Below are 12,824 nucleotides of genomic sequence, written 5' to 3' on the forward strand. Positions count from 1 at the left end.
ATCTGGGGCAGAGTACACTCCCTCCTCCAAGCAAGGGGGTGTGCAGAACTGGCACGAGCTGTCGACTTTGCCGGTCCCCTGCCCCCTCAGATGTCAACTTCTTGTTCTGGGGCAGGGGACAAGCAGAGCCGACAGCGCGTGCCTGCTCTGCGTACCCCCTTGCTGCCAGCATCTGGGGCAGAAAAATCCCACTGCCCCGCCCTAGGTACGCTAGAGCTCCAGGACCAACATGGGACACAATGGTTTAAAATACAGCATTGCATAATAATGGCATAGTCAGTTCAGGGTTGACAACTAAGTTAAAAACTGTTGTGATGCAAAGTGTTGAACTTTTAGGTGAGAAGATTCACACCAATTGGAACCTGGTGTAAATCCTCGAGCCTTAAATTAGGTGTGGATCCCACAAATTCTATAACTCGTGCATCTTTAGTGACCACCCTTGATCCGCCCATGCTCCTCCCATGGCCACACCCCTTTCAGTTACGCACTAAGAGATTTACGTGCATATCTTTATACATTAGTGCACAGCGAGATGTGCACATAAATCCAAAAGGTTGGCATTTAACGCCAATAATTAATTGTTAGCACCCAGTTATTGGCGTTAATAGACTTGCTACTCAAATTGGATGCAGACCCAAAGTTCCATGTGCAATTTTGAGCGCCATATATAGAATCCGGGGGTTAGTCAGTTTCCACCTTATTGTCAGTTCATTTATCTAATTTTCTCATGCTGGGCCTGGGCCTTAAATTCAATGGAGATAATATTCAATGCTGGGCTGGGCACTGCTGTGTCTGGATATTCAGTGGGGGCACCTATCTGGGGACCAGCAGTGAATATTTGGGCAGTCAGTGGTCTGCCAGGAGTTACTCAGGTGCCACCAATAGCTACCAGTTAACTTAGGGCTGCCTCTTTGCCACTGAAATCTGGGGATCATCCAGGTGGTTAGCTTAGCGGAGTTTAAAAAAGGTTTGAATGGCTTCCTAAAGGAAAAGTCCATAGACCGTTATTAAATGGACTTGGGGAAAATCCACTATTTCTGGGATAAGCAGTATAAAATGTTTTGTACTTTTTTAGGATCTAGCCAGGTATTTGTGATCTGGATTGGCCACTGTTGGAAACAGGATGCTGGGCTTGATGGACCTTTGATCTTTCCCAGTATGGCAATACTTAAGCACTTATGTAGGGAGATAACCTTGTAGGAGAGGCTCCTACCTGGGTATTTCCCACTGAATACCAACTCATGTATTACTTTAACAAGTGTACGTCTCTGGGTTGTTCACAACCAAGCTCATGCTTTGAAATGTTCCAGCATATTTGTGCATTGGGGGGTCCTTTTACTAGGCCACAGTAAAAAGTGGCGTGCGGTAGTGTGGGCACGTGTTTTTGGCGTGTCCTGGGTCATTTTTTTTACCGTGGCTGGGAGAAAAGGCTTTTTCAAAATGGGGGCAGGAAATGGCAATGCGCTAAAATTTAAAGTAGTGCGTGCCTATTTACTGCCTGAGCCCTTATCTCACCTATTGACCTACACGTACGGTACTCATGCAGCCCCCCCCCCCCCCCCACGGTAGAAAATACAAAAATATTTTCTACTGCAGGAAACAGCACATGCCAACTTCGAAACTACTGCCTGGTGGGCATGCTAACCGGGCAGTAGTGTCGATTTGGCATGCGCTACACATGCGGTAGCCCTACCGCCGCTTTGTAAAAGGGCCCCTGGGTGACAGAGCGTAATTCCATTTCCTTGCAGGTGAAAGTACGCAGTAATGGTTCTTTTAGTTTGCGTGGCTATCGGTGTTGTTTTGCTTTGATGGCAGTTGCTCTTTGCTTCTCTCAAAAAGTTGCCACCCTAGACAACGGTCTATTTTGTGTAATGGTTAGGCCAGCCCTGCACATGATGATCTATGACACAGGATATTGTATGTCAGTTTTGATGGGGGACAGGGGGGTTAGTTGGGGACTCGGAGATGATTTTGTTCCAGGTGATACTTTCTTTGGTGTTTTTAGGGTATTATGGGTGGGTGAGTTATTGGTGGAGTCTAAGCAAGGGGAAGTCAATGCTGGGTTATTATTTGAGCATGTTATCATGAAATCTAGTCACGTGCAGATAAGGGTGATGCCAGGGGCGTAGCCAGACACCCAATTTTGGGTGGGCCTGGGCCCAAGACAGGTGGGAAGAAGAACCCCACTCCATTCCACATGTGATTTGTTCTCTCCTTCTCTCATCTGCATGCCATATGGTCTACCTCCTCCCTCTCCCGTATACCTTTTAAATAGCAGATTTTCACCAGCAGCAAGCAGCAACTAATACACGCTGTTAATGTTGGCCCCACAGCCTTCCCACTGATGCAAATTCCTGTTTCCGCATAGACAGGAATATGTCAGAGGGATGGCTGTGGGGCCGCTGTGAGCAGTATGTATCAGTCGCTACTTGCTGCAGGCGAAGATCTGCTATTTACAAGGTATGCAGGAGGGACAGTTGTTGAGAGTTTTCAGCTGGTGGGGCTTGGGAATCCCTGCCAGCCACTTCATAGGTGTGTTGCTACTGGGTGTGCCAGAGTCCAAAGTGGGTGGGCCTGGGCCCACCCAGGCCCACCCTTGGCTACGCCACTGGGTGATGCAGATCTAGGAGAGTTGGTGATTAGGTGCATCGAGGTGGCACTCGGGGGCCTTGGTTGGATACATTAAGGCAACCAGGTTTAGAATGGGAGGACAGTTGATACTTTTTTATTTATCTGATGACAGACTTGAAGAGGCTCAAGGAACTGATCCAGTGGGTTGGCCACTCTTTCCTACAGTGTTAAAAAGAAGAGCAGCCGTCCAGCCATATGGGAACTTTCTCGCTAAAAAGATATGATAGAGGTCTGTAAAATAATGAGTGGAATGGGACAGGTAGATGTGAATTAATTGTTTACTCTTTCTAAAAATACTAGGACTAGGGGGCAGGCAATGAAGCTACAAAGTAGTAAATTTAAAATGGAGAATCATTCAGAAGGACTGTATCCTTGGGAGCTTAGCCGAGTTTAGGTGGCAGAGCCGGTGGTGGGAGGAGGGGCTAGTGGTTGGGAGGCGAGGATAGTGCTGGGCAGACTTATACGGTCTGTGCCAGAGCTGGTGGTGGGAGGCGGGGCTGGTAGTTGGGAGGCGGGGATAGTGCTGGGCAGACTTATACGGTCTGTGCCAGAGCTGGTGGTGGGAGGCGGGGCTGGTGGTTGGGAGGCGGGGATAGTGCTGGCCAGACTTATACGGTCTGTGCCCTGAAGAGGACAGGTACAAATAAAAAGTAGCACATATGAATTTATCTTGTTGGGCAGACTGGATGGACCGTGCAGGTCTTTTTCTGCCGTCATCTACTATGTTACTATTTCTTCATGCAATGTGTAATTAAACTCTGGAATTCATTGCCAGAGAATGTAGTAAAAGTAGTTAGCTTAGCAGGGTTTAAAAAAGGGTTGGCTAGCTTCCTAAAAGATTTGTTATTACATATTAGATATAGTGACAACAGTTAGTTTTTTCTTACCTGCACACTCCATCCCCTCAAAAAATCGACCTTTATAAGCCTCAGAACAATTTGCCATTAAATAGATGTAGCCCCACTTAAGGGCAAATACTTTGGTAAATCCTAAAAACAAATTTAAAAAATGAAGTTTGAGTCAAAAATTACATGTTCTCCTTATGTAGTAAATAAATGATCATCAACATGATTTAAAAGATGGCTTGGTATACTTTCAATTATTTCACACAAGCCCTTTCACCTAGAACCTTAAGGAAGATAAACATTGAGGAGTAAATATTCGGTGGCATGGCCACCATTTAACTTTTAAGGTAGAACTACTGTTTACTCATTAGCACGTTAACAATATTTCAGCAGCTAAATTTTGCCACTGAACATATACTGGCCGATATTCAAAGGCGCTTCTCTAGTTAGCAGGTGTTGTCAACCAGATTAAGTGCCAGCCAGTGGAATATTCAAAAGCATTAACCAGATAACGTCACTGAGGCCCTAATGCTCAAAAGTAAATGCGGGTGCTAAATGCCATTAGCGCCGGACTAGCACCCATATTTACCTGCACAGAATGTTCAGAGGCCCGGAGTACGGGAATGAACGAGCGTGCAGACGAACAGCACAAGTATCATGCTAATGTAGTCAAGCTCATGTAGATGAGGTCATTTTGTATTTCTCCCTAATGCTCAGAAAAGAGCACCCAAAACAAAGCTGCCTTACCGTTGCAAAAAATAATGCCAGATCAGAGCAGGCGTTAGGGAGTTGGAAGAGAGCATTTCTCATGATTCTTTCTTCAAAATCTGCCGGTTTTGATTGCTTTTGGAGGCAGAAGGAAGCCCATACAAGCCCTTAAGTGCTGGATGTGAGAAATGAACATGCACAAGTCACAGCAGACCCAAAAGTGAAAGCACACACGTCTGTTTCCTGCGTTCAAATATAAGCTTCTAAAAAAAAATAATAAAACGCTTATATTTAGGCCACAGAAAATGGATGCCAATGTGTGTTTCACAATTGTGTTTTGCCACATGTGAACAGGAGCCGGGCTTACCGCAGAACTCCTCTGCGCATGCATGAAACACAGTCCTCCCACCAAACTACCTAATGCTGAAAGCTATGCGCATGCCTATATTTGCATCTCATTTGTGTAGAGCATTAGGGAGTTGGTTGTTTTTGCTGCAAGTACATTGTTACAAGCAAGTTTTTAATTGCAAGTATATGAGAGAAAAAACCGCAAGTGCAAAAGGAAAAAATCTTTTGAAATAAAATGCTTTAGGGAGGTTTTTGTCGATGATTGGTCTTAGTCAATGACCTTGTTTGCTTCCACAGCATAAGCTTGTGACTGCTGAGGCTTTTTTCCCCTCCTGTTAGCACTTACATTGATGAATTACTACTACTACTACTATTTAGCATTTCTATAGCGCTACAAGGCATACGCAGCGCTGCACAAACATAGAAGAAAGACAGTCCCTGCTCAAAGAGCTTACAATCTAATAGACAAAAAATAAATAAAGTAAGCAAATCAAATAAATTAATGTGAACGGGAAGGAAGAGAGGAGGGTAGGTGGAGGCGAGTGGTTACAAGTGGTTACGAGTCAAAAGCAATGTTAAAGAGGTGGGCTTTCAGTCTAGATTTAAAGGTGGCCAAGGATGGGGCAAGACGTAGGGGCTCAGGAAGTTTATTCCAGGCGTAGGGTGCAGCGAGACAGAAGGCGCGAAGTCTGGAGTTGGCAGTAGTGGAGAAGGGAACAGATAAGAAGGATTTATCCATGGAGCGGAGTGCACGGGAAGGGGTGTAGGGAAGGACGAGTGTAGAGAGATACTGGGGAGCAGCAGAGTGAGTACATTTATAGGTTAGTAGAAGAAGTTTGAACAGGATGCGAAAACGGATAGGGAGCCAGTGAAGGGTCTTGAGGAGAGGGGTAGTATGAGTAAAGCGACCCTGGCGGAAGATGAGACGGGCAGCAGAGTTTTGAACCGACTGGAGAGGGGAGAGGTGACTAAGTGGGAGGCCAGCAAAAAGCAGATTGCAGTAGTCTAAACGAGAGGTGACAAGGGTGTGGACCCCATTGTTATTAGAATGCTAAAAAGGAAATATTGATGATCGCTTTTGCACTTTTTCATAGGTGACTTTAGTTCCATGTGTTTTGGTTTCAAGCTGAGCTTTACTAGTGGAATTGTTCTTTGTTTTTGTTGTTGTAGTTATGATCCAGCCATACATATCTTCTTAAGAAACCCAATGACTATTCCATACGCATTAATACTTATCTTGCCAACCCCTACAAAACACAGCATCACACAACCTTGTAAATACAATTGAATCAATGTAATCTCTAACAACTGTTAAATGTAAGCCACATTGAACCGAAACTCGGTTTTGGATAATTATGGGATACAAGTATGAATACATAAAAATAAAAACAAATACAATTTGTGAAGTTTGATATACTATATAGCTCTAACACTCTTTAATAATATTTGTTTTCCTTTTTCCATCTCTCTTCCATTCTTCTAACTGTAATAACTGTTATTTTCTTTTCCACTTCCTGCCTTCTGCGTCTACCATGCTGTCTCTTCCTTTGCTTTCTCTAATGAGCAAAGGAAAAATGATGAAACCTCTTCTTCAGTGAACAGACTTGCAATTCTTTTGCTTGTCATTTTATAATTATATAAATGGAATACCTTCTGCTCGTCCCCAGCCAGAAACCTTGCATCTCTCTCCTGCTTTAAATTGATATTCTGACCAAGGAATACAGGCGGGCATTAGATTATTTCCAGACTGCATGCACAGTTTTTCATTGTAGATGTTTTCCACTTCAAGCAAAGCAATGTCATTGAGATATGTGCTAGCATCGTAGTTTTCATGGACTATCACTCTTTTGACAGGAAATGCATCCACTTTTTCTTGGTAATTTCTCCGGTCCAGCACACCAACCATTACATTATACTGATAATGCCGATTAGCTCTGTAAAAATGTACAGTGTGAAAGCAATCACTGGGATGTAAGAAATGGCATATTATTTTTTCTTATGTTTTTTTTTTATTAAGCGGCATAGAACATATCCAAAACAGAGTTCAGTTCATATAAACAAATAGTAACAAAATGTTGTTTGTACTCTGCTTAGTGTTTAGGGGTAATAAAAAAAAGTTTTAAAATAAATAAATAAATAAAACATTCCGGTAGCTCGCAAAGCATGCCAGAGCTCAACGTTTTACACAGAGAATCCAGACTGTCAGAGCAGTAAGGTAAATAACATCTGAGTTTGATGCATACATGAAGTTTTTAAAAACTTTTCATCCCCCCACTCCCCCCCCCACCCTCGTTATCCTACCCCGCCTGCTTTAACTCTATTACCCATGCATCGGGTGTAAATTTCTGTACCATTTCCACAAAGGCACAATATTGTGTTCTCTCCAGCTCTGTGCTATTTTTAAGTGTTCTTATTTCCCACTCAGCCAAGTCCCACATACATTTCTCCCATATTCGCACATGGGATGCTTCTGCCTGTACCCAGAAATGCACAATACTCTTCTTCACTAACAGACAGGCCACTAGTATTAACTGCTGCAGCCACCCCGATTTCCCAGCTTTTCCAATGGGGTTTCAACCCTGGACAGCAAAACCCGGTAACTCCACCTGCGACCACAGGTCTGATTGCTTCACACACTCTACAAATGCCAGTGCAAAGGTACCCACGTGGCGCTGACATCGGCCGCAGTCTTCAGTCTCCCACATTTTTATTTGCTTGCCTTGATGCCTCATTATGGGGTCCTTTTACTAAACAGCATTAAAAGTGGCCTGCGCTAATCCCAATGTGGGTCTTTTCCCCGCACCAAGACCACTTTTAGCATTGCAGGTAAATGGACAATTTGCACATTTCTGCAAAAACGGTCATGTGCTAATTTTCCCATTAGCGCATGAGCACTTACCGACACCTATTTTTGTAGGTGGTGAGGGCTCACGCTAATCCTGCAGCAATGCCCATGCACTAACCGATTACCATAACCGCGCCCACTCTCTGCCCCCAAACACACCCCCAGTACTAAAAAATAAATGTTATTGTATGTTTAGCATATGTGTTGTGTGTGCACATGGAAAACTTACCATGGGAGGCCTCACAGCGTCCCGCACTGTCTAAAAACTGTCTAAAAACGGTCCGTGCTTTGCTTCCCTCACAATCTTGTACCATATATAGACAGTCTATTAAATTGGGCAGGCAGCTTCATGAATAGATGATCAATAATGGTAAATCACAATGCCTCTGTGTCTTGTTGTATTGCTTGAAAATAACGTCAAGCTTGCAAATAAGAGAAAAACTGGGTACTGGGAGAGTTCCATACTCGTTTCAAGAATTGGCATATTCTAACAAACATTACAACCTTAAGAAAATTGGCATGAAAAGACCTCACTAGAAATCCATTAAGGGGGTCGATATTTAAAGCAATGTAACTGGCCAGAAATGGCTCCTGGCCGGTTAAATTGCTTGAGTGAAGCTATGTGCAGATATTCAGTGGCAGTTAACCGTTTAGTTATCACCACATTCTGCTAAACTGAAAGCTGACTATTTTATGGGCAGAGTCTGGAGGCAGGGTAGGCACTTACATGGTTAAGGGGTCCTTTTACTAAGGTGTACCGAAAAGTGGCCTACGCTTGTGTAGATGCATGTATTGGACGCGCACAGGTCCATTTTTCAGCGCACCTGTAAAAAAGGCCTTTTTTGGGAGGGTCCAAAAATGGACGTGCGGCAAAATAAAAATTGGCGCACGTCCATTTTGAGCCACCCACTGACCTAGCGGTAAAGTCTCACGCGTTAACCGGGCAGTAATGGTCTACGCACATATAATGCCGATTACCACCCGGTTAGTTGATGTGCGTAAAAAAAGAAATTACTGCCCGGGCCATGCGGTAGCTGGGCAGTAGTTCAAAACTGATGCGCATAGGATGTGTTTACACGCCTACGCAGCTTAGTAAAAGGGCCCCTAAGTTACCAATATTCAGCATTTAACCACCTAAGTTAAGAAACCAAATCGGACTATATAAAAGTTAGTCCTATCTTATGCGGTGTCGCTTAGATGGTTAAGTGGTTTATGGTTTATTAAACTTGCTATCCCACTTGGCTCTGTAAAAGATCACAGCGATGTACAAAATAAAATATACATTGTAGATAGGAACTACAATAAAAATGGGAAAGCACATTCATACATAATGAGCCTTCAAATAGCCTCTTAAAGCATTTCAAAGATTTCTCATTCTGTAACTTCTGTGGGAGAGCATACCATACGGAAGGAGCAAGAAAAAAAATGTTCCCTGTCTAGTAGAAGTTAAATGTGCTCTATTCAAAGATGGAAGAACCAACTTAGAGGCTGCCAGTGACCACATTCGCTGCTTGGGCACATAGGCAGTAAGCCATCTTGCCAAAGTAGGTGGAAGTTTTTCATTATCCCCTGATTCTTTAAAAATCACCAAAAATTGTGCGCACAAATTTAGGCAATCCCTGATTTGTCAGTACAATTTAATAGAATAACGAGCCAATTAGTGCCAATAATTGGCTTTTTAACAAGCAATTATTGGCACTAATTAGATTTAATTGGGACTTATGCACAGGATCTGTGCCTAAAATGTATGTGCGGCCCAAAAAAGAGAGTGCAGAATTGGAAGGGTCATGGGTGTTTTTGAGCATAATATAATATGCATGCTCCACCCATAAATTTAGGTATGGACAATTACACCACGTTTTCATTGATGCAAATGGTGGTGCCTAAATTTACATATGAACATGTATACCCTGGAGGAAAGGAGGAACAGGGGTGATATGATACAGACGTTCAAATACTTGAAAGGTATTAATCCGCAAAAAAATCTTTTCCGGAGATGGGAAGGCGGTAGAACGAGAGGACATGAAATGAGATTGAAGGGGGGCAGACTCAAAAAAGATGTCAGGAAGTATTTTTTCACGGAGAGGGTGGTGGATGTTTGGAATGCCCTCCCGCGGGAGGTGGTGGAGATGAAAACGGTAACGGAATTCAAACATGCGTGGGATATACATAAAGGAATCCTGTGCAGTAGGAATGGATCCTCAGAAGCTTAGCCGAAATTGGGTGGCGGAGCAGGTGGGGGAAGAGAGGTTGGTGGTTGGGAGGCGAAGATAGTGGAGGGCAGACTTATACGGTCTGTGCCAGAGCCGGTGATGGGAGGCGGGACTGGTGGTTGGGAAGTGGGAAATACTGCTGGGCAGACTTGTATGGTCTGTGCCCTGAAAAAGGCAGGTACAAATCAAGGTAAGGTATACACATATGAGTTTATCTTGTTGGGCAGACTGGATGGACCATGCAGGTCTTTTTCTGCCGTCATCTACTATGTTACTATGACCTCTCAAGTGTTATTCTATAAACAATGCCGAACTTTAGGCACGGCTTATAGATTACTGGCCCTTGTCTAAGCCATCCTGTAAGAATCTGAGGCACTGACGACTTAAAGAAACCTTAAGTTTCAACACCATCCTACAAAAATACACCACATCCTGACGTAAGGCAGAGAGGTAGATCTTTTTCTAGAGTGTAAGAGAGTACCAATTACTCTACCCGACTGCCCTCTCTTTGTTAAACACGCCCTCTCAGGAGCTGAGTCAGGCATTGACACCATCCCCTGAACCAGCAACTTCTCTGCTACTGGCAGACCGAGAGGACGGTCCATCATCAGGACCAGGTCACCATATCATGGCCACCGAGACCAATCTGGTGCCATCAACAGAACTGGCCTCCCATGATGTTCAGTTCTCTGAATGATTCTTCCTTACTAGAATATAATGTTTCCTCTTCATGATCATAGAGAATGAATGTAAATAGAGACTGCACCTCTCGTTAGGCTGGGGCTGCTGTGAACAGACCTGTGGAGACCAGTGGGAAAGCGCCTGTAAAAAAAAAAAGAACAAGCTGCGTGTCCCAAGTGCTCGTCAGGGACATCCTTCTAAAGTGCCTAACATGGACGTCCTTCAAGGACGTCCCTGACGTGCACTTGGCTTTTTTTTCCCCTTCCGACGCCGACGCCCCCGAGGTCGCGCTCCTCCCTCCCCCTGCATTGAAATGACAGCTTCCCACAGCACCACCATCCTCCGCACCCCTGTGGCCCCGCCGCCCCCCCTGAGGTCATCACCGCCGCCGCTCCCCCCTCCACCTGCCCCCCTCCGTCTGCCACCGGGCCGGGCCCTCACAGAGCCTCTCACCTTCGTGGCCTGCCCTCGTCTGACGTAAGTAACTTACGTAAGTAACTTACGTCAGATGAGGGCGGGACAGGGAGGAAAGGAGGGAAGTCCGAAGGGAAGCGATCAGCTGTTGCTTGCTGCAGCACCTTCACAAGGAGGTGAGAGGTGCTGTGAGGGCCCGTCCCGGTGGCAGACAGAGGTAGGCGGGTGGAGGGGGGGAGCGGCGGCGGCGACGACAACCTCAGGGGGGTGGCAGGGGTGGGGCCACAGGGGTGCGGAGGATAGCGGGGAGGCCGGAGCTGCAGGAAGCTGTCATTTCAATGCGTGGGGGGGGGGGGGGGCAAGGATGTCCATAAAGGACATCCTTGGCATGCGCAGAGCAGCCAGCATAACACTTGGCTGCTCTGTGCATGCTCGACTGGCCGACTGTTTAACGAATAGAGAATGCAAGTGAGCTACAAGAGCAGCTCATATGCATTCCTGTTCCTTGATGCATGCCCGTTCCCTTACCGAGTCGCTAAGGGAATCGGTAAGGGAAGGGCTCTAACGATTGTTTAGTGCATCTAGCCCCTAAAGTTTTAACCCCCTCTATTCAGCCAGTATCGGGCTGCGTGGTGACTTCCCAACTCTGGCACTCAGACCGGATATTCAATAACAGCCTGTATCTGGTGACCAGCATTGAATATCAGGTTTCACTTTTGACCACTGTAACTTAACAGGTTAAGCTGATACTCAACGCTAACTGGTTAAGTGCTTAGTGGTTAAAGATAGGCCTGGTATTTATGCGGCCTATTTTAACTGCTAAACATAGCTGGTTTGGCGATGAATATTCAGTGGAGATAACTGGTTATCTCCCACTGACTATCCCTGGTTAGGCGCTAAAACTCTATTTAACCAGCCAGTAGCCTTTCCTGGCTAGATAAATAGTTTTGAATAGCGGCCAGTTAATTTCTTGCACATCCTGAAAAGGAAAAACTGACTCACAGAAAAGCTGGCGGTACCAGAAGTTTGCTACAACCCTCAAATCTCTCTTAGCAGGAAATCTAGTACTGATGTGATCGAATATGAGTGATTGGTAGTCTGCCATGATAAACTGGTTAATGACAGATTCTTTAATACTGTGCTTATTTAAAGCAGATTACAGAAGCATGCATCTTCCAATCATTACTTTAGTTAAGGCTTTCGACCTGGAAAGATGCCATCAGTAAGACCCTCTTACCTGACACAGTGTGCAGCGGTGAGGACCCAACAACCACCAAGGTAGATTCCACCACAGTTTACCATTTCTCCATCTTTAATTGCTACTTGCCACGGGAACTCACCCTAGGAGGGGTATCATCAAAGTTCAGATTAGAAACAGAACTAAGCAAAGAGAAATGGTTGAATTAAGACAAGTCTGAAATGTGTGAGCAACAGTCTGACCATTCATAGATCTTCCACAAGCATTAATATTTCAGATACTTAAAAAAAATAAATCCTCTGGGGCCGATACTGAAAAGAGATAACTTAGTAGGAGAGGCTGTTACCCAATCATCTCCTACTGATGGGGCCAAACCTGGATATTCAGCAGCACACACTCATGGATAGTGCTGCTGAATACCACCCCAGCACTATCCAGGTAGTGCTGGGGGCAGTCTAGGAATGGAGTCAGAAGTTAGGCGGGCACCATTGAAATTCAGTGATGCTACCCGAATAACTATCCAGTTAACGTAAGACAACAAAAAGGATAAGAACATAAGCGTTGCCATACTGGGTTAGACCAAAGATCCATCAAGCCAAGTATCCTGTTTCCAACAGTGGCAAATCCAGGTCACAAGTACCCGGTAAGATCCCAAAACAGTAAAGCAGATTTTATGCTGCTTAGCCTAGTAATATGCAGTGTATTTTCCCAAGTCCATCTTAATAACAGCTTATGGACTTTTCATTTAGGAAACTAGCTAAACCTTTTTTTTAAAACCCTGCTAAGCTAACTGCTTTTACAACATTCTCTGGCAACAAATTCCAGAGTTTAATTACCTGTTGAGTGAGGAAATATTTTCTCTGGTTTGTTTTAAATTTACTACTTAGTAGCTTCATTGCATGCCCCCTAGTTCAAGATGTCATAGGTACCACCGCTGAATA

General features: G+C 44.7%; 1 protein-coding gene across 1 annotated transcript in view; it reads right to left on the reverse strand.

The window, feature by feature from the left end:
• Positions 1-12,824, reverse strand: part of CFI (complement factor I) — a gene marked incomplete at its 5' end in the record, with an annotated part of 98,540 nt that overhangs the window by 12,966 nt on the left and 72,750 nt on the right. Inside the window, 3 exon segments of the mRNA XM_030190814.1 lie at positions 3,519-3,620; positions 6,183-6,466; positions 11,923-12,026. Coding sequence (XP_030046674.1) covers positions 3,519-3,620; positions 6,183-6,466; positions 11,923-12,026 — 490 coding nt within the window.

This window comes from Microcaecilia unicolor, chromosome 2 (genome assembly GCF_901765095.1).
Source record: "Microcaecilia unicolor chromosome 2, aMicUni1.1, whole genome shotgun sequence".
Lineage (NCBI taxonomy): Eukaryota > Metazoa > Chordata > Amphibia > Gymnophiona > Siphonopidae > Microcaecilia > Microcaecilia unicolor.